The sequence below is a fragment of the Xenopus laevis genome, chromosome 4L (assembly GCF_017654675.1).
Source record: "Xenopus laevis strain J_2021 chromosome 4L, Xenopus_laevis_v10.1, whole genome shotgun sequence".
In the NCBI taxonomy this organism is placed as follows: Eukaryota; Metazoa; Chordata; class Amphibia; order Anura; family Pipidae; genus Xenopus; species Xenopus laevis.
The window spans coordinates 23,938,222-23,961,215 of NC_054377.1; the positions used below are offsets into that span (position 1 = coordinate 23,938,222).

The 22,994-nt window shown below is 38.9% G+C and overlaps 1 protein-coding gene across 4 annotated transcripts in view; it reads right to left on the bottom strand.

The window, feature by feature from the left end:
- Positions 1-22,994, bottom strand: part of cdhr5.L (cadherin related family member 5 L homeolog) — a 32,328-nt gene that overhangs the window by 3,832 nt on the left and 5,502 nt on the right. Inside the window, exons 2-14 of one of the 4 annotated variants that reach the window (XM_041589981.1) lie at positions 21,556-21,725; positions 20,486-20,536; positions 18,632-18,724; positions 17,547-17,639; positions 16,270-16,380; positions 15,030-15,197; positions 13,147-13,237; positions 11,447-11,544; positions 9,825-10,031; positions 8,083-8,199; positions 4,926-4,992; positions 538-1,728; positions 345-437 (exon numbers count right to left, since the gene is read on the bottom strand). In XM_041589981.1, the coding sequence (XP_041445915.1) occupies positions 345-437; positions 538-1,728; positions 4,926-4,992; positions 8,083-8,199; positions 9,825-10,031; positions 11,447-11,544; positions 13,147-13,237; positions 15,030-15,197; positions 16,270-16,380; positions 17,547-17,639; positions 18,632-18,724; positions 20,486-20,536; positions 21,556-21,725 (2,550 nt within the window). The remainder of the gene's footprint in view (positions 1-344; positions 438-537; positions 1,729-4,925; positions 4,993-8,082; positions 8,200-9,824; positions 10,032-11,446; positions 11,545-13,146; positions 13,238-15,029; positions 15,198-16,269; positions 16,381-17,546; positions 17,640-18,631; positions 18,725-20,485; positions 20,537-21,555; positions 21,726-22,994) is intronic. The other 3 variants (XM_041589982.1, XM_041589984.1, XM_041589983.1) reach the window with 3 other exon arrangements.

Below are 22,994 nucleotides of genomic sequence, written 5' to 3' on the forward strand. Positions count from 1 at the left end.
GATCAGTTTCCATGTAGTGTTATTTCCAAAAACCTAAGTTGATGTTTGGAATAGATTATGAGACCTGCAAGCATAATTGACAGATGAATTTATATTACATTTAGACTATGTGAAGTATCTGTGTTAGGATTGTGTTAGGATTGTTAGAAGAGATTACTAAGGCTTTGCACGTGTTCAGCTGGAGATCCAGATCCAGGCATTGCAGAAATGATTTGTTTTAAGAAGCTGTGCTGTGTATGAGCTATTGAATCAACCTTATAGGCAACCTGGAAGAGGTTTGTCTATGGTCCTGAGGAAGTGTGTGACAGTTACTGTGGGAATACCAGTTGTAATGATTGTTACACCTGCTGGGCCTTGAGGTGTCCCTGTCCCTGATTTATCCGTGGTTGTTCCGGTTGGTGATTTAGAAGTTGCCTTTGAAACTGTTGTTGGCTTACCTACAATAGAGAGATAATATTGCATACATCAAGACAGTGAGTTAGCACTCAATATTAACATGGTATGAATTAAATAAATTGTCCTTTTTTCTGGTGATACCTATTCCAGGTGTAGTTATCTTGGTGGGTCCTGTTCCAGGAATTATACTTGTTTTGGTACCAGTCCCAGGAGTGGTAGTAGTTGTAGTACCTGTCCCAGGGGTGGTAGTTGTTGTGGTACCAGTCCCAGGAGTGGTAGTAGTTGTAGTACCTGTCCCAGGGGTGGTAGTTGTTGTGGTACCAGTCCCAGGAGTGGTAGTAGTTGTAGTACCTGTCCCAGGGGTGGTAGTTGTTGTGGTACCAGTCCCAGGAGTGGTAGTAGTTGTAGTACCTGTCCCAGGGGTGATAGTGGTTGTAGTACCTGTCCCAGGGGTGGTAGTTGTTGTGGTACCAGTCCCAGGAGTGGTAGTTATTGTGGTACCAGTCCCAGGAGTGGTAGTGGTTGTGGTACCTGTTCCAGGAGTAGTACTTGTTGTGGTACCTGTACCTGGAGAGGTGATTGTAGTAGTACCTGTTCCTGGAGATCTAGTAGTAGTTGTTCCTGTCCCAGAAGTGGTACTTGTTGTGGTACCTGTCCCTGGAGAAGTGGTTGTAGTAGTACCTGTCCCTGGAGATGTAGTAGTAGTGGTACCTGTCCCTGGAGATATAGTAGTAGTGGTTCCTGTCCCTGGAGATCTAGTAGTAGTGGTCCCAGTCCCAGGAGTGGTACTTGTTGTGGTACCTGTCCCTGGAGACATAGTTGTAGTGGTACCTGTACCTGGAGAAGTGGTTGTTGTAGTGCCAGTTCCTGGAGATGTAGTTGTAGTAGTACCTGTCCCAGAAGTGGTACTTGTGGTGGTACCTGTCCCTGAAGTGGTGGTTGTTGTGATCCCTGTTCCTGGAGAAGTCGTTGTAGTGCTACCTGTCCCATGAGAAGTCATTGTTGTGGTGCCTGTTCCTGGAGAAATAGTTGAAGTGGTACCTGTCCCATGAGTGGTACTTGTTGTGATCCCTGTTCCTGGAGAAGTAGTTGTAGTGGTACCTGTCCCAAGAGTGGTGCTTGTGGTGGTACCTGTCCCCAGAGTGGTGGTTGTTGTGGTCCCTGTTCCTGGAGAAGCAACTGTAGTGGTACCTGTTCCAGGAGTGGTAGTGGTGGTGGTGCCTGTTCCAGGAGTTGTAGTAGTAGTGGTGCCTGATCCAGAAGTTGTAGTTGTAGTGGTACCTTGTCCGGGAGTTGTACTTGTAGTTGTAGAAACTGTTGTGGTGGGTACACCTAAACACCATAGAAAAATAAAGTATAACTTCTATTTATATTGCCTTGTGATAAACATTCTTCAGTGCATAATAATTATGAGTTTACAAATTATGTATGTTAAACTCATTCAGGAAATAGTTATTTCACAATTTCAACTTGTATAATTTGATTTCAATTTAAGGCAGTTTATATAATGAATCTCTTGGTAAAGGCAATTATGATGTTTTAATGCCTATGCAGTGCATTTACGTGGCATATCTAAATAGGGAATTGTATTGGGTAGATGGACTAAAATCCTTATGAATAAGGATATGAATTAGCAATGTTAATGAATTACAGACAAATTATATGCGTTTAAGTTGGTTAAAAGGTCTTATTTCAGGGTTAGATGAGCAAACAAGAGTTTTTCAAATTGCTCCTCTGGGAGACCATGCAATTTAACTTAAAGGAACGTTAACATTACATTATTTCTTCATTACTGTAAAGGAGAACTCAACCCCCGAATTATAAAAAGGCCCTACCTAGTAAGCAAGATACTGCCCCCTCCCTGCTTATCCTTCGCATAGTTTAATAGGTCTGAAAATGTCCCCAAAATGTTTCCCACCTAACAGTGCAGAGTAAGCGCAGCGGAGCTAGTGGGCACCATCTTCCGGATCTTTGGATTTTTTAGAGGTCCTCTTCGGCAATATGGGTCCTCTTTGCAGTCTTACAGATGAAGACTCGTGATCAGGAAGATGGCGCCCACAAGCTCCGCTGCACTTACTCTGCACTATTAGGTGGGAAAAATTCTAGGGACATATTCAGACCTATTGAACTATGTGAGGGGAAGCAGGGAGGGGGGATTATTTTGCTTACTAGGTAGGGAATTTTTAATTTTTTTGATTTTACTGTTCCTATAAATAGCACAGCCATAATGTTTTGGAGGAAGCTCAACTCATTAATAAGTCTGTACACAAAGTGTGTTTTCTCCTCCTGGAGTCAATGATGAAACATAAATACAGTCTTCTTCTATAATCCTCATTGTTATAGCTGGTTTAAACGTATTCTCATATTCAATGTAGGTTTGGCTTGAACCATCATTTATATCTTATAGAATCTCATTTCTCTATATCCATCAATTTATTGGCTTACTATGTGAGAAAGGGCACTGTTAGCCCGAAACATGTTGTGTCGAGCAGCATGAATAAAAATAATCACTAGCAGTTAATATGCGTTTAAGTGCTCTCCTCTCCTTCACTGAAAATGCGGATATTCTTGGATGACCGAGAGAGAGAGGCCCATTTATCAAAGGTCGAATTTCTAATTCATGTGAATTTTTTTTTATTCGAATATACTCACAATTGGACTGGGAGGTTATTTGAGAAAAAAGTTGAATGTCTAATATTCGATCGCATGGTTCTGAACCAAAAATTCTAATTGTATTCGATTCGTATTTTTTTTATGGAGTTTTTCTCCAAAAAAAAAAAAAGCTTGAATGTCAGGAAGGCTATTAACTTCTCCAAATGGCTCAACAGACCTCTGCTATTGACTTGTACATAAACTCGGCAGAGTTTAGGTGGCAAATATTTGAATTAGGACGGTTTCCATGTTCGGAGTGTGATAAATGTCACATTCAAATTAACATTTGAATAGGGGGATTAAAATTGACCCTTGACAAATCTGCCCCAGAAAGTCAGATATATACGAGGGTATGAGCAAGCATGAGGTAAGGTTCAAAGATTAAAAAAAGGCATCTTGCGTCCCTCCAACGTCCTACCCTACCTTAGAGTGCCATTCATTGTAAATCCAGCATGAGCACATCAAAATACCAAATGCAATTGCTTCTTAAATGAGTTCTATAGGACATTATATTGTGTCCCTAGTGCTCTAGCACTTGAGCACAGGATCTTCAAAAATAGCCCCTACTGTTTTAATAGCAATTACAATATACAGTACATAACTTTGACATTTTTTAATGAATTTATATTGGGAATGTACTTAGAATTACATTTTCTTAGATGATGTTTCTTCCAAATGTTTTTGTATGGGGAACCCCTTGAATGAATTTCATACCTAGTATTGCATAACATTTAGGGGCAGATTTATTAAAGATCAAGTTTTCCAAGAAAATTCAAATTTTTAAGGTCATTTGAATTTTTCTAGATTTAATATGCCTGACAATGGAATTAGCTTGAATCCAGAAATACACCATCTAAAACCTGTTGAGTTCTTGTAGGAGACAATGGCAGAGGTACCTTCAACCATTTGAAAATGTTAATAGCCTTCATGATGTTCAAGTTTCTTTCAGAGGGTTTTTCCTTCAATTCAAGCTATATTTTTCCCACAGATTTGAGCTGATTTAAGGTTTTTCCATTTGAGTTTTGTCTTAAATTAGAAACCAATTGAGTTGTGAGTTCATTCGAGTTCATTCGAGGTATTGATAAATAACCACCATAATGTATGTTGTATTAAAAAAAGAATGTATTCAATTTACTGTATGCTGAAAAAATACTTTTTGACAACAGTACATTCATGGCAAAAAAGAATTCTGTTGACACAAAATTAATTATGTCGTCACAATGAGTATACCAATTGATCATAGTTTAATTCAAGATAAACCCTGTGAACGTAAACATTATTTTTGTAATCGCAAAAATAATCCTGTGACTATTTTGTGCTGCTTTTTGTATTTACAAATTAATGTTGTCGGACAAAATATAGGAATTTTAAATTCACACAGTTTGTGACCACAAAATGCATTCTTATGGTAACAAAATTATTTTTTGTCAGGCAAAAATGATTTTGTCAAATTCTTTTAGTGACTACAGAATTAGTTCTTGTGACTACACAGAATTTGCAAAATTCAAAGTCAACATAAAGGGTATGAATTCTGAGCTTACAAAATGCATCTCTCTTACAAAGCATTGAGACTATTAATGGTGCCTAATAAATTTGTGTATGTAGAGTATGGTGCTGCCATGCTGCTATGTATGCTGTTGCCATGAGACCGGTTGAGAAACTTGCCTCAGGTAGCAGCACCCCACAAGTTACCACTTGGGGGAAAAAGTTGTTCCTGGTCATTTAAAAAGTGGAAATTACAGGTTGTATTTATAGTTCAATTGAAAATACACTAGTGGTATAGTGTGTGTCTAGCAAAGGGGACAGAATCGGGTTCTGGATTACCCCTGCTGGTTGTTAAGTGTTCCTTCCCTATGGAAAGCAAGAAAGAGACATACTTGGAGTGATTTCTACTTCAACATCAGTGAAGTCCTCTTCTCCAGTCGTGGTGTCTCGTGCCCTTACCTGTGTGAGAAAGAAGAGTTTATTGTTGTGGTTTACATTATTGAAAACCAATGTCAGACTGGGGCACCAAGGGCCACATAGAGAACCTGTTATCAGGGATATCAAACTATTTCTCTCCTATTTACACTGTGCAAATTCTTCCTGAGAAGCTCACCCTGTCTGCCCTATATAATTTCTGGATTCACAAATTAGGGGTTGGGGAGCACCATCCATCAAGTACAAAGAAAGGTGTGCAGGGTCAAATAATGATTAATATAAACAAAAGAGAAGAAAGAAATGACCCATCCAATTGCACCACCCCATTCAAGTATTGCCAAACTCAAGTGAAGTAATTAATAAAACTTAACTTTTAATGAAACTATTGAATTTTGTTTATATTAATTTCTGGATTCTACTGCTTATTTGTGACAATATATTTGGCATATGTTCCCTGATTCATCACAGAGTTCTTTTCACATGATTTTCTTTGATTTTGAACCTAAAAACGATAATAAAATGTTAACAGTCTGTGCTCCAAAAAGACTCCGACGAGGGGCCACCAGAAGATTTCCAATTATCCAGTCCTACCCTGTTAAAACGCATGCTGTTGTTATGTTATGCTACAAACCAAAGCAACACAACTCTCATCTTTCTTCAGCCTTAAGACATTCTATATGTAAAAAGAATGGGATTTATTGATAAATGTGTTAAAATTATTTGATAATGAACACTATGCACCAAAATGTTGTGCTTAGGGGTTTAAGCATTGCTTTGCAGTAAGAGAATCCAGTGCAAGATGCTGAATGTTTTACTATCAGGTGCAAGGGAGCACTGTACTTAAAGGGGAGCTCCAAAACCTGTTTATTACATAATGAAAGCAACATACATTGTGCTTTAAAGTTAACTTATTGTATGTTATTGGCTAATTCTAAGCAACATTATTTCTTTTTTTATAATTTTTTAATTATTTGCCTTCGTCTGACTCTTTCCAGCTTCCAAATTGGGGTCACTGACCCCGTCTAAAAGCAAATTCTCTGTAAGGCTACGCATTTTTAATTATTGCTACTTTTATTACTTATCTTTCTATTCAGTCCCTCTCTTATTCATATTCCAGTCCCTTATTCAAATCAGTCTGTGGTTGCTAGGGTAATTTGAACCCTAGCAACCAGATTGCTGAAATTGTAAACTGAAGAACTGCCAAATAAAGAGCTAAATAACTCCAAAACCACAAATAATAGAAAACGGAATCCTATTACAAATTGTCTTATCATACTAAAGATGAACAACCCCCAATTGCTAGTGAAATCATTGTTTGTTTATCGGTTCCTTCGGTTATTTGGTTCTGGCTCTTGAGACAATGTAGAAATAGTCAGTTTCTCTCCATGGGGCAAATTCAGGGCAAATCCACCACATTCGTGCCAGTTCGTCAGGAGCAAATTTGTTGCCAAAACACCAATTCACTAAAATGCGAAGTTGCGTCTCAGCAGCCGAACGCTGGCAATGTTTCGCTAGAGTTAATTTGTCAGTGTGACCATTTCATAGTGGTCTTTCCATTGCGATCAATTCTGCCAATGAAACTTCGTTAGTACTCTTATGCTTAGGTTAATTTGAATAAGGCTGTTACATATAGGTAGTGATGGGCGAATTTATTCGCCAGGCGCAAATTTGCGGCGAATTCCCACGATTCGCCACTGGCAAATAAATTCACGAAACTGCCTGTTTTTTTGGACGCCAGCGAATTTTCGCCAATTTTTTGCTCAAGCAAAACACCCCAAATTTGCCCCCATCAATACATATAGGCCATATAGACGTATTTATTAGAGATGTTGGTGCAAATGCTTGAAGTGGAAACCTAGTTGGTGCAAAAACCCTCCCCCCCTCCCGTGTGTTGCCCGCCCTCTCTCCTCCCCCCCTGGCCTACCCGTCCCGCTGGGCAAATGCCCCTAACTTGTTACTTACCCTTCTGCGCAGGTCCAGTCCAGGGAGTTCACAGACGACATCTTCTTCCACGCGATCTTCTTCCTGCTTTGACCGGCACATGCGCAGTAGGAGCATTTTGCCGGTACGATCTACTGCGCATGCGCCAAATGTATTTCGTGACTTTTGGTGCATGCGCAGTAGATCCGTACCGGCGAAATGCTCCTACTGCGCATGCGCCAAAACGCCGTTCAAAGCAGGAAGAAGATCGCGTGGAAGAAGATGTCGTCTGTGAACTCCCTGGGAGCTGGTGCAAGTCGCATAGAGTAGCTGCACCTGCCAATTGCACAGGTTTGTGTGCTCTTACACTTGCACTGGAACCATTAGCAAAAGAGCTCTGCTATGTCTGTGCAGGCTGATTCCATACATGACCATTGCCTTTTGAAATCATCATCAAGTTCTACAGGTAAATCTTGTTGAATCTACATTTGTATTCCGCTACAGTCAGAGACTGCAGAAATACCACACATCCAAATATATGCCTTTAGGGCTCTTACACATGAGCGTTCCGACCTGCGCTCCCCTGCGTTCCGTTTTTTGGCGTTCAGCCGCAGGGGAGCGCAGGAATAGACGCAAGTCATTATTTGAAATGGGGCTGTACTCACTCAGGCGCGTGTAGGCCCATTTCAAATAATGACTTGCGTCTATTCCTGCGCTCCCCTGCGGCTGAACGCCAAAAAACGGAGCGCAGGTCGGAACGCTCATGTGTAAGAGCCCTTAGGGTCAGGCCACACTGGGCGTTTTGTGGAGATTTGGTCCCTGGCGACTAATCACCTCGTCTTTGCGGCGACCAATCTCCCCAAACACCTTCCCTGAAGCTGCGACCGGCTTAAAATGAAAAAACGCTGCAATTCATTTTCCGAAGTCGCCTAAAGTTTCCTCGTGAGGCAACTTCGGAAAACAAACTGCCGCTTGTGATTAGCGCCGGTGTTTTTTCATTTTAAGCAGGCGCAGAGTCAGGGAAGGCATTTGGGGAGATTGGTCGCCACAAAGACGAGGCAATTAGTCGCCAGGCGACCAAATCTCCCCAAAACGCCCAGTGTGGACTTTCCCTTAAGGTTCTTAAACAAATTACTGCCATCAGAAAAAAAATGATGAAAGCCTGAACAAATAACAGTAATGGATGATACTTACAGAAAATGTAATGGTAGCTGGAGAATCAAATAAAGCATTGTTTGTTATATATCCATCCCGGGACACTGTGAAACCAGGTCCACCTTGAATTACATATGTTATATACGGATTAAGCTTCTGAAATACAAAAAAATCACATTCAGATCAGACCCCTTTTTTGTCTGCTTGTTGCTAATCTGGCCTGATCATATGCACTTCCATTGAACATATATATTTTATTCAGAGTGCTTCAACATACTCTTTTTTGTGTAAGTCACATTCATACACAGAAGCAGAAAAATATATTGGTTTTTTTTTCGTTAGAAAACTTGTATTGTTAGAGGGAAAAAATTAGTATGTATTATACCCCAAAGCTGCAAAAAGCCAGAATATGAAAATCCACCATCTCAGACCTGTCAAAGTCCTGTATAAGTCAATGGGAGAGTCACCTATCTCAATTTGAAGTTTTCGTGGTCTACGCTGGGTTTAGCACAAAAATTGATCAATTCAGGAAAAAGCCAGAAAAATAAGCGATTAGTGTATTTGCTCAATTTTATGACATTTTATTAATAAATAAGATAAAATCGGGCATGGGAGTTTGGTTGTGTTTTTTTCTATAAAAACATTATAATTAAGTAAATAACCCCCAGAATGTTTATGAATGCCCAATAAGACAGATGGACTAGCCTGCAATATTTTAACATTATGGGGCATATTTATTAAGGGTCGAACTGAAGATTTTACATTTCAAATTTTTGTTATGGTCAAAACTGTTAAATTCGGCTATGGAATTATCCAAACTCGATTCGAGCTTTTAAAAAAAGTGAATTCGATTTTTGAGATTAATTCTACTCTGGCCCTTTAAGAATTCAACTTTTCGGCACCTAAAACCTGCCAAAAAGTGTATAAGTCAATGGGAAAAGTGCAGTGACCAATTTGGAGTTGTTTATAGCCTTCCTGAAATTCGAGAAAAAACTCGAATCGAGTTTGGTCGAATTCGATTTGAATAAGATTCGTATTTTCAATTAAAATCTGTCCAATATATTTTTTTTTAATAAATAATCGAATAATCGAATTTAGAGTAAAATCTAATTTGTGTGAGTTTTACAAAACTCACATTAATTCAAAAATCGACCCTTAAGAAATGTGCCTCTAAGTGGCTAGTCATGAGAATCTGTCTCCACCATTCCAGGTTTGTTCAGTATCCCCAGACCATGGATCAAAAATCCAAAAATGCTGTTTCCCATTCAGCATTAAGAATAATTGATTCCCATTACACTAGATCAGTATATGCCATTGCTATAAATCCCGCATCTGTAAATTTTAGGTCTGGACAGATTTCATCTTCAAATTGTTTCTCATATATAGAGGCTTTCCCTTATAGTGTTCCAGTTGGGTCTACTCCCTGTATCATAAAGTCATTAGTGATTCAGTGCAATTACATTCATTCAATATACCTTTCTCTGCTTGCCACCTATTCCCATTGCATTATACAGACTATTATTACTATCCTGTATACACTCACAGAGTATATTCTGAATTTCTTTACAGACAATATACATTGTTTTCATCACTGCCTGCCCCAGTAATTCAAGGTCCTTATCTCAGTCACCTTCTTGTATGTTGCCTATAGGACACGAGGGTCTGCTTAGCTCTAACAAGAGCTACATAATAACTGTGTATATTTAAAAAGATAAAAATTAAAAATGAAAAAGCCTGTCTCTCCTGCTACAAGGAAGACTGTTAATTTGCCCGTTACCTACATCTGCAAAATCTTCATCTGCAGCAAACACTCGTAGGGGTTTGTTGGGGCTACTGGAATCAGTAACAAATGTGCCAATGGCAGACTGAGCCTGAATTGTTCCCAAGTAATTTTTCTTTTCAAATGTTGGAGGGTTGTTGTTTTTTTCCACGACATCAATCTGCACTGTGGTCAATGCATATTTCCGTCCATCATCAACTTGGGCAGCCTAGGAGTGACACAGAAGCAGCAAAATACCAACAAGTTACTTGCCAAGGAATTTAATACCATATTACTGAGTGACAAATATTACATGTTATATGTTCCATGTTCCTTTATAAAGTATCAGATATAAATGTGCAGATATACGTAATTTTCTCTTAAAGTTCTATAAAGTAGTAGCACCAGAAGAAGGCTTTGGTTAGGCTTGTGGTAAGTTATTGTCGAACTACTCGTTGAAGTTAGGAGGATTGGTGGCAAGGTTAAAGGGGCTTCCAAACCAAAATTTAGTAAAGAGGCCCACATAACACAGAAATCCCTAATATACCTATTACAGTAACCTGTTTATTCAAAAAGTATGAATAAATGCCATTTTCTATGCTGAAATCCAGCTGTTTAAGAGTTCTTCTCTTTCTGCATCATTTAAAATCCTGGCAGGGAAGGAGGGACTAAACACTGATGTTACAAATTGTAACAACTTCTCCACAGCTTACAGACAGCATGCAGGAACTACATAACCCACAATGCATTGCACTGTGATGTCCCTTATTTAAATTACGTGTGCAGGGAATTGTGGGGTTTGAAGAACAGATTGCTGTTGATACAAAGTAACAGTAGTCAGCCAGCTCAGCAAAGTAGTCAGACAGATCAGCTGGAGAGCAGAGGGTGCGACTTAGGGAACTGTTCCAAACCATTAAAAATCATGAAAATTCTGAATATTTTAATTGATGTATATTGCAAAGTTGCTTGAAATTATGTTTACTTTTCAAAAAGCTTAAGTTATGTTTGTGTGGAGTTCCCCTTTAAATATAACATTTGAAAAAGGGAAAATATACCACCCTTTGGGTCATGAGATTCAGTTGGGATTATGTAGAAAAGGTTCTTAAATACTGACTAAATAAATCTGAACTTTCAGAAATAAATATAAATGTATGTTTACGCAAATAAATTGATTCTTCAGATTGAAAGGAAACCACCATAGCCATTCTGTGATCACAGGGACCATTTTATCACCTCTCACCGGCTCCCAAAGTGATCCAACACCTCCCTCACCTTGTTCCATTATGATGTTCTGGATTTTGTGACTTGACGTCCCTCTGTTTCCAGTGCACTGCCCACTTTGGAAAGCACAGGGACTTCAAGTCTCAAGAATCCATCAATTTACAGTGAAACAAAGGAGGGGTTGGATCACTCTGTGAGTCTAAGGGTGGCAAATGGTTCCAGTGTGCACAGATATGGTTTCCTTTCAATCTGTGGCATCAGGCATATCTATAAAAATACATTTATTACGCTTTGGAAGTTCAGATTGTGTTTATACATATTTTCTACATATGTTCAACTAAAATCAGCATAACCATGAGCACAGAAGTATTTACATTGTGAAAGCAACATTTGGTCTAGTGCCCTTCGACTGGGTCTACTTACCATAATCTGCAACAATACTATCCCCAAAGTATCTGCTGCTTTAGTCATTGTTATATTTCCACTCACTCTCTCCACATCAAATATTCCTCCAGTATTCCCTAGGAATAAATATGAATATGAAATATGAAAGGCAAGAGGAAGAGGAAAGCCCTTTCCTATTTCTGCCCGACAATACCAACCATTCAAAAAGTAAGGAATTGAGATGCAGATATGGGAGTGGAGGAGCCCTGACATCAACCCAACACAATTATTTTGGGTATAAATATGAGGCCATTTAGAACTACAATACAGCTGGGGAATTAGAATTATGGGCTCGGTAAATTCATGATATATCTTAATAAAGGCAGAATAGCCTGAAATGAGAAATTTTGGTTAGGGTGTGGGGACACATTTAAATTCTCAATGAGCTTACAATAGGGGGCTATTTACTAAAATTCAAATTTATCTCATCTTTTTATTAAACCAAGCTTGACCATACTCTCCACGATTTTAACTTATTTATTAATAAAAGAACTCCAAAAATTTGGTGCGGGAAAAGACTTGATAAAACAAAATTGTATATTGCTTTCTACCCTCCCCCTATTTCATATAATCTTCCAACCCTTTTGCCAATTGGCCATAGCTAAACATACTGTATGGGGTCAAATTTGTCAGAGATCTAGATGTTTAGTGGTAAATTCAATTATTTGAGTGAATGTCACTATATAAAGCAGTGTTAGAGCTTAAAGTTCTTGATAAACGAATAATCAATGCTACAGATGTTTAAGTCTAAAAAAAGGACCTTTATATCAGATCAAGGGGTAAATTTACTAAGCGCGAAAATTCCCCAGCGACGGTTTCGCAGCCAGCACAACACTTTGCCAGGCAAAAAATATGCCCAGGCAACGCTAATTTACTAAAATGCGAAGTTGCGTCCAGGGCGCCGAATGCTGGCAAATTTTCGATATTGTTACTTCAGCAATCAAAGCAAGATGCACTAGCGTTCAATTATGCCTAGCGCAACTTCGTTAGGTGTCTTCGCTCAGGCTAATTTGCATTCAACGGAAAATTATAAAGTTGAATGGATGTATATGTTGCAGCAAATACATTATATTACACAAGTCCAGGGAACCTTAATAAAGAGTTGTTATATTGCCCTACACATAAGCCCACTGTATAGTTTATGTTCCATATGTTAGAAAATGTATGGGGGAACCCGGTTACCCAAAATATTTTAAGGACTTTTGCAGGCTATCAATCTGAAAAAAGGAAAAGACGCCAGCGTTTTTTGGACTTAGAAACTTTTTCCACTAAAAAATATGATATGTAAGTAACAGAAGATTGAGGAAGTCCTATGCACTATAATGCACTTCGCCTGGTCTGAGCTGGTGAAGGCAAGTCTAGCGAAAGAGGTAACGTTCAGTAAAATCTGCATCTTAGTGAAATTGCAGAGTGACGTCCATTCGCCAGAGCGAAAATTCGCCTGGTGATAGAGTGTTAATGACCGCTAGCGTCTGTCTCTTTCGCTAGCGAAGTTACGCCTGCGCCCGTTAGTAAATCGGCAAAGTGCCTAAAAACTGTAACGCTGGCAAATCGTCGCCAGCGTTAGTCACTTTGCCCTTTAGTACATTTTCCCCCCTTGACTCTCTCAATTTCTACATACATTAAAACATCCATAAAAATAAAACATATGTTGGAAATTATACAAAAAAAGAGCTTACCATTAACAATGGAATACACAATGGCAGCGTTTATGCCGGTATCTCCATCAATTGCATATAATGGAGCTGGATTTAAAACCAGCGCCCCTGTCTAAATATGAAAAAGATGGTTAGCTGCTAATGCCACACACACAGCAAGTTGCAACCACAGGAAAGCAGCATTTCAGCCATTGTCTGAATTAGCTATTATATATACAGTATAAGGGTTTCACATTAAATGATTGTAATGAAAATTCTATGTTGCAATAATAGCAACGTCATTCTGTCTCTTGCGCTAGGTTACTGCATTTCACCAAGCCAATCCTCTCACTGTTATACAATATATTTTGGTTCAAAGGAGAAAGTCTAATGCTGTTGGCGTTTAATAGCCTTGTTTTATTTGTAGGACGTCACCAATGGATTAGAACAAGATAACATTTAACCAGACCCACCCAAAATAGCTCATTTCTGATAATGATTAAAGCACGGAACTTGACGTGAATGATAGAACATCTTATCACAGGACAGGACATGTACATTATGACTTAAAGGTTCTGTCACTGCCATGACAACGTCAAAACAAATATGGAGCATACCATATGAATATGGAGCATACCAGTTTCTCAATCATAACAGTGGGACAAGAAATTGTGTTATGTCAACCAGACATGAGACAGCAAAGGGACTTTTGCCATAACTGAAGATTTATATTTGCTAAAAAGGACATAAGAGGGGCTAAATAAAATGTAAGTGTCCCTCTGTAGGATAGCGGACAGGGCAAATGCACCCAAAAAATGTGTAGTCAGATTGCATGTGATGTATATCCTGGGCCACAGAGACAACCATTTGCTTTGCTCCTCAGTAATATACATATGGTTGTTTGTGGTCATTGCAGCCCAGACCACACTGAGCATGTGCACAGTCTTAGTCTTGCAAAGATGTTTAACAAAGTTACAAGATGGTGACCCCCTGTGGCCAACTTTGAAAGCATAAATTATTTGTTTGATTAGGCTTGTGGTGCAGTAAGTTCATGTTTATATCTAGTATACAAAATACAGCATTTCTAGCCTTATTCTATTTTAGACTTTACATGCCCTTTAAGTTTGCCCATGAGCAGTAACCCTAAGCAACCGATAAGATGCTTGCTTTTAAACAGGTGACCAGTAAATGCTCTCTGCTGATTGGTTGCTATGGGTTACTGCTCCTGGGCAAACTTAGTGTCTTATTGCATAACCCAAAAGCCTCTTCTCCACAGTTTCTCCACACTCTATCATTATTTTTACTATTTGGAGACTGTTTAATTCAGTGATTATGGTATTTATCTAGCTTCTCTAAGCTAAGCATACCTACTTGGTACCCTTTTATATTCTACCTTATTACACTTATGCTTCTGTCTTGATTAGGGATGGGCTAATTTTCTAATGACGCCCATAGACTTGTATGGGCGTCGGCAACATTTCACCGGCGAATTTTTGGCGAAACGGGTCAAATTTGCCCATCCCTAGTCTTGATGTTTCCTACTCGCAGTCCTACCACATATTCAGTAAGGGGAATTCTTCTACAGGTATGGGATCCGTTATCCTGAATTACTGAAAGGCCATCTCCCATAGACTCCATTTTAATCAAATATCTGAATTTTAAAAGAAAATATTTTCTTTTTCTCTGTAATGAGAAAACAATACCTTGTACTGGATCCCAACTAAAATATAATTAATCCTTATTGGAGGCAAAACAATCCTATTGGCTTTAATTAATGTTTTTTTTGTAGATTTAAGGTTTTGTGATCCAAATTACGGAAATATCCCTTAACCGGAAAACCCCAGGTCCCAAACATTCTGGATAACAGGTTCCATACCTGTACTAATATTTGACACACAGCAAATAAGTTCACAGCCCACACTTACCACCTTTTCTGTTCGTGTTACTTTTGTTGTGTATCCATCATTGAGGCAGATGTCGCCAAGATTCCGACAGGGAAGAAATTGTGGTGGTTTGTTATCCACATCCAATATTTTTATATTTATAGTTGCAGTTGCCGTGTAAGAAGGAGTAGCTGTCTCGCTTTGAGTATCCTACAGAACAGACAGTCATTCTATGGCAGAAGCAATTCCTTGTCTTATGAACTAAAGTTACTGGCCCACACAGGGGGATGAACTGGCCAACATTATCTAAAATTGGGCCAGATTCAGTTCAGTGAGAAAAAAGGTTTATCATGTGAAAAGTCAAGGACAAGATTCAATTTGAGATGCTATTAAATTCATTAATTAATTAAATTTTATCACTTGAAAACTCAATTGAACTCAAATTGAATCTTGTCATGACTTGACTTTTCACTTGATAAACTGAATTGAATCTGGCCCAATATCTTTAATTGTGTTTAGGGACAATTTCTTATATATAAATGTGTTGAGGGACAAAAACAAACAGATAATCACATGGATATGTCATACCTCCCAACACTTTGTAAATAAAAAGAGGGACAAAAAATTTTTTGACCACATCCATTTTTGTGGCCACACCCCCTAATTACCATGTTAATTTTACAAAATTTGGCAGGTTATGAAAGTTTGAACATATTTATGTGTTTTTTTTCAGTTATTACAGTTTTGCTAACGAAGGTGAATTGCCCTTTAAGCTGTGAGTCTAACATTTCACAAGGGACGTGTTGTCTTATAATGTTACAATTACTTATTTCCTTATCTGGAAATTGTTACAAAAGTATCTTCTCTTGCTCTGGTGCTGTTCTGGGCTCTCTGCCAAAAGCCAATTAAGTTAGAAACTTTGTTCCTTTTTCTGGCTGTTCAGTGCAGAGAAAAATTAAACATTCCAGTACAAATGAGGGACTGCAGGTTGAGCAGTTGGGAGGTATGTATAGTGAAATCAAAATGTACTATTAAATATTACAGATTCTCAAATGTGCCTGGAGGAATTACAAAAAGTCAAAAAGAAACTACTGCAGGTAAGAATGCTATGTTCACAATAGGAACTGAGCAGAAATGGAAAGGGGAGCTGAAACGACAAACATGAGGTTGCTGGTTGCCAAGGTTTCTATAGGAATTCCAAAATATGAAAAACTAATCAGAGCTGTAATGGGAAAAATAATGCTGGGTTGATAAGAATGAGAATGCTGGATGCACCACCTACCCGGGCAGTCAGGATTAGCTGTATGTAATTGTATTTGTCATAATCCAGGGGCTGATTCACCAGAATAACAGGGTTATTGATTGCTGTTAGCCTAAAATGATCTGCTGCGGCCTGGAAAATAGAATACATTATGTATAAGCATATGACAAACTAATTCTGCAAAATGAAATGCAAACAATGAAAACCCAACTGTAAACTTTCTATATATAATTTCCTTTAATTTATTATTCCAAATTAATTTTACCATTTTTATTTGTTTCCTCTCCCCTTTAATATTAAATCTGCTTACAAACCCAAAAATAACTGATTGCAGTTGACAGAATGCTAGTAGTAGGGTTGCATCCCACTGAAGGCATGTGACAAACTGCAAGCTGCAACTTATTTTCTCTGTGAACTCTTTGGGGCCGATTTATTACTTATTTTCATATCTTGTTTTCTGATGCCAAAAATCCGAGTTGCGGGGGGGGGAAAAAGTCCAATTTGTTTCAGGATTTATTATGAGACAAAACTCGGACAGTCCCGCATCTGAAAATACTCTAGCTAAAACTTGTCGAAAACCTGTAGAAGTCAATGTCCCTTACAACAACTGGAAGCTCTTTGTTGTTTTTAGAGGCTTTGCATATTTATATGCGACATACGACATGTAAAAAAAAGTTGGAGTTTCAACTTTTCTGAGACTTTTCCCATTTGTGCTTTTTTTTTTAATAAATGTCATCATGGCATTCGTGGTTTGAAAGAAAGTGAGCTTAGTCGTGGTTTCAAAAACCTCTACACCCACTAAAATGTTTCATAAATATTCCTCCATCTGTTTGACAGGGGAGACCATGTGATTAGAGCAGGAAATGTCCAATGACTAAAACAGTGAGACAGACAGAGACACAGGCAGCTGGTGCAATGGGTGCTGCAGGATAGGAAATACTGTCTGCACCCTGGAAAAATGTCCCACTGCCAAATGCAGGAATAGAAGAGTATTGAAGAGGGGGTCACTGTGCCATATATGCTGGGGCCATTGTGCCAGAGTCTCGGAGCTCTATCATGCTTTGGGGGGGGTTAACATTACTATACTATGATGAGGATATCTGGGAGGCACTGAGCACTTTAATGCTGGGGGTGACCTTATTTTCAGCATCGATGGAAAGTAGTGTATATACTACAAGGTTGTAGTGGATAAAATTGGTTGACATGGTAAATAATTGGCCTATGCAGCATATCATCCAGAAACCTGTTTTGAACAACTAACTATTAGTAGATCCTCTCTGGATGTCCAGAGCTTTTACCTGATCTGGTCCTGTCAAAACATAAAAGATTGTGTCCAGGTCAAGGTCTTGTGCTTCTATCGCTTCCCCAATGGCAGTGTTGACCTTTGTATCCTAAACGATAGATGTCAGCAATAAGTTTGTGAACAATGGAATTCAATGTGCAGTCTAACTGTACAAATGTATTACACTAATATCAGACAGCAGTACATCTACAGTACAATCATCTTATGGTCAGCTCAAAACAAATATACCATGTGTCATTATGGATTAGACTCCTTCCCTACCAGATCTCATAAAATAATGATCCTAAACAGAGTCTTACCCATATTATGCTGCTTTGCTAACCTCCTGATTCATTCACGATGCACCCGATGGGGCAATCCACTCTAAAGTTGTGACAAGATGGCAAGTTGACTGGCCCTGAAGGTACCATCACCCTGTGTGGGTGCCAATGCGATAATTCACACAATGACTGTGGGAAAAGTTGCACTACTACAACTGCAGTCACCCTTAATATTTACTAAACCCTATGTATCATTACTATTGCATCGGGGGTGTAATGTTTATTATTGGATAACATTGCTTGTGCTTGGGTACAACTAATGACAATACGATAGCACAATAAGCTTTATGGTAATAATCAACAATCTATTTGTCATTTTAATAATTTTAGTCTAATAAATGCTTTTTTCCCCTAGCATATACTAATGGTGAGCCTATGTTTTAAGTATTCGCCTGTTGCTTGTCGTTCTTTGTAGTTTTCTATTATTGTTGGAGCATATGGTTTAGGATTTTATTTACTTTTATAAGGAGCCATTGCAAGGGTGGTGCAAAACTTCAGTATCCCCAAGGCATCAAACTTAAAATATGATTTTATAATAATAAAATATTTCAATGCACGTCCCGCCTTGTCAGCCATCTTCTTCTGCCAAGAGAGATACTTTACTAGGCAATTGAGACTGCTGTCAAATGGCAACTTGGGCTAAACTTGGGTTTAGTGTTGACCTCAAAAAGTTTTTTGTGTAAGAAAGTTTGTTCAGTTTGCCCGTTAGGTAGTTATGCACTGAGTCTTCCTGTTGAAGCTAAATAGATACTGTAGTTACCTCCAGTACGTTGAAATCGTATGTGCTTTTCTGGAACATTGGAGGGTTGTCATTGACATTTAGCACTGTGACATAAACCCTTGTTATCTTTACCTGAGAAAACAAGAAATAGCGGGTAAGATAAAACAAGAAGTTGCATGTTACTTCTGAACACATTTTCCTATTTATATATCATTAAAATTGCATTTTCAGCCAAGAGTATTATTACACACAACTTTGTGTGTGCAAGGCTCCTTAGCTCGTCGGCGATGTGTTGTGAGGGCATGCGTCTGAGTATAATTGTCCATCCAAATTTATCAAGGAATATCTGTGCCATCGCTGGCGAAGGGCTGCGTCCTCACATCTGCACAGATCCTGATGCAGTGACATACTCATGTGTTTAAATATTTTGGTGATCCCTCACTCACTGTATTTAGGGTATCTCCGACAGTATACGTATGTGTGTCTGTCCTTACGCAAGACTCCACCATTTTGGTGCCCGTTGCTCCCTATTTAAGGTCATTCTGCCATTGCTGCAGTGATTGGTTGTCCTGGCTTATTATTCTGATTGGATTCTTCATTGTGACCAGGTTTTCCATTTTCACCTCTTCACTACCTGACCTGAACTTACTACCTGATACCTGTGCTGAACCTTGGCTGCCTGGTCGACCCAGATCTGTCTGACTACGAGTTCTGCCTGTCCCCTGGATACCGTCTCTCTGGGCTTCTCTCCACTCATTGGCTCCCTCTCCCCATTCCAGGTGTGCCCAGTGTTAGGGGCCGATTCACTAAGGGTCGAATATAGAGGGTTAATTAACCCTCGATATTCGACTAGGAATTAAAATCCTTCGACTTCGAACATCGAAGTCGAAGGATTTAGCGCAGATAGTTCGATCGAACGATCGAAGGATAATTCCTTCGTTCAAACGATAAAATCCTTTGAATCGAACGATTCGAAGGATTTTAATCCAACAATCGAAGGAATATCCTTCGATCAAAAAAAGTTAGCCAAGCCTATGGGGACCTTCCCCATAGGCTAACATTGACTTCGGTAGCTTTTAGATGGCGAACTAGGCGGTCGAAGTTTTTTTTAAAGAGACAGTACTTCGACTATCGAATGGTCGAATAGTCAAACGATTTTTAGTTCGAATCATTCAATTCGAAGTCGTAGTCGAAGGTCGAAGTAGCCCATTCGATGGTCGAAGTAGCCCAAAAAAAACTTCGAAATTCGAAGTTTTTTACCTTCGAATCCTTCACTCGAAGTTAGTGAATCGGCCCCTTAGTGTGAGCTGCTTGAGGGTTTCTTTCTACAATCATCCCCTCGGCAAGCCTGGCAGTGTGATCTGATCGAGAACTGGCAAAACGCTTTGGTTAACTTAAACAAAAATAGAAATTAATTTTTCAAACTCCTCTTAAAATAAAGCAACATGATTTTGCACATTGCATTGTTTAAGTGTACTTCCCATGTTATCTTTCTTTCAATACTTGCAAATCACTTTTAATAACTTTTGAAGTTCAGAGTTTTTCCAAAAATGTCAAAAGGACCAAATTCTTTCAATTGAGCTGAATAGTCATGTCAAATTTCTCATGAAGTGGATCACAATGCAAGTCTATGGGGTATATTTATCAAAGAGTGAAGTTAGAGGTGGCCACAGTCCTCTAGAGTGAAATTCTGCCGCTCTCCATTAATTTCTATGGGATTTTTAAAAGAGTGTTTATCAATGGGTGAAAGTTCATGCTTTGATAAAAACAAAATCAGGCAAGAATGAATCTGTTTAAACAAACCCCTGTAGAGCATGGTATTGCTGAATAAAAGGGCTGGTTTTCTATAAAAGGTGTCAAAATGGACCAGCATAGCTGGCTATGGTAACTTACCGTTGCGTCATTTCTTCTACAATGGAGAGCAACATCAAGTGTTGTCTGATTCTGTTTCAAATAGAGAGAAAAGATATTTAACATGAGGACATGAGATTTCTCCTCCATGTTTGAACTGAAATTGACTTTCAGCTAATCGCAGGGCTGTTTTTTCTAGTTTCCAATTACGATGCATTTATTTGTGCTATTTATTTGAAATGGTGCAGTATGATTCCCCTCTCAATTGTGCCATAGTGCACAAAGAATGTGCTAGGGCAGGAGTCCCCGAACTTTTTTACTTGTGAGCCACATTCAAGTGAAAAATAATGTTGGAGAGCAACATAAGCATTCAAAAAAGTTCCTGGGGCTTCCAAATAAGGGTTGTGCTTGGGTATTGGTAGCTTCTATGTGGACTTAAAGCTAACAGGAGGGTTTGTTTGGCCGTACATGTGGTTTTTATCCAACCAAAACTTGCCTTTAAGTCAGGAATTCAAAAATAAGCATCTGCTTTGAGGCCACTAGGAGCAACATCCAAGGTGTCGGAGAGTAACATGTTGCTCATGAGCCACTGGTTGGGGATCACTGTGCTAGGGGGTTCTGAGCAGACTGGCTCCATTGGTATTGGCCATCGAGCTCCAAGGTGACATCTTATCCTCATATTTTATATATATTTATATATTTTCAGGATTTACATTATTTCTATAATACACAAGTGACATCACTAACTGAGTTATACTGATGACATAAAGTAACAGCATCAATCGCTCCACCATTATGGTGGCACAACATGTAATAACTCCAATATGCAGAAAAATAAATACAGTAACACCTCCTCCATAAACATGTTATGAAAACGCTGTCTTTTATTTCAGGACATTAACAACATGGGACAGAAAAAAAGCAGGACCCACGTCTCATGCAATTTTTAGGGAGGAGGTGCGGCTTATTTTTCTACATATGAGGGACATAACCAAGCACCATTCATGAAGATATGTATTTCTCATGTCTTGTTTTGGTTTAACCTAACAATATGTTCTTAGCAGTGGAGTTTACTTTTGTAACTGTTTCCATCTTCATTCCCCCCAGTTTACCTCATAATCAAGGGATTTCTTCAGCAGCAACTCTGTGCCTTTAATCTCAAACCATTCAATGTTGTCAAAGACTATCATCGTGTAATCAGGGTCAGTGTGTATTGTCGTCACTACGTAACCTGGATCGTTGTTTTCTGCAATCTGCACTCGGTCTTGGTCCACCCGACATTCTAAAACAAAAAACATTTATTATACTTTGGAACTCTTTTAAACTCTCGACAGATTTTTACGTTGGGTTATGCCCCATTATTCAGTGTTGTTGCACATGTACGGAATGATGCTACTTAGTTCTCTCCCAAAACATACTGAAGGGTTAATTGTCCAGTAGAAGTAAATCTAGAACAACTGGACTTGCTGAGTAATCATTGAAGAAGTTTCCCTAATCATTCGAGCAGCTTCTTTGGTTCAACCATGATTCTACTTGTTGTGACAGTTCATTGTGTTGCAGTGGGAACAGGCATGTTAGAAATGAATGGGCTTTCTTAACGCCTGCACTAAAACACCCATGTGTACTGGGGCTATTTTAATCTTGATGTTTAAAAAGAACTGCTCCCGTTCCACATTGCCTGATGAAGCAGGAAATGCCTGCAAAACGCGTTGCAATACTGTTTTGTGAATAAACTATTACTGAAAATTACCACTTTCGTTGGTGTTGGCTTGGAGGAGGAAAGTCCACTACTACCTCCTCTGAATTACCCATTTGGTTTTTAAGTGTTTTTAGCTAATTTTATCCTTTTGGCGCCTCTGTTTTGTTTTACTACTATATCGAGTCCACGCCGAGTGGAGGGGTATCATCCCCTTTTTCTTCTTCTACAGAGAGCGACGTCTTATTCCTGAGTGGGGTCAGGATAATCTCCCCACCTGCCTATACAGTGGTTGCCTATCGGTAACCCTGGTTTGTGAGTATTTACTTGTTTACTCTACCATTACTCCTTGTAAAAACATATTACACTATTGGGGCTCTTGGTGTTCCTTTTTGCTAAAAAAACGAAGTCAACATGGACATATCTGCCTTATGAACAATAAAGGAACATAAAAGATTAGGGACACTTCTAGAAAATCCACTTAGACAGGCTGTACTGAATTTAATTGCAAAGCAATCAGTGCAAAACCAAAATCAGCATTTAGTATGTGTGTCCCTGATCTGTACCTGTATTCTATGGTGCTGCGCCTCGGGACAGTCAACTATAAGAAGCCCATTTATTAAAGGTCCAATTTTAGTGGTATTAGAGCTTTTGAAATCATGATTAATTATTTTCTCTAACACCACAAATGTCATGGAAGTTATTAAAAGATCTGAATTTAAAAGTTGTGAAGGGAAAAAAAAGTTGAACGATGCGTTTAAAGATACAAATACCTATAAAACGAATAAGGGCTCTTTCTCACAAGCGGTTGTAGCTGCGCTCCCCTCCGTTCCGTTTTTCTGCGTTCAGGGAGCG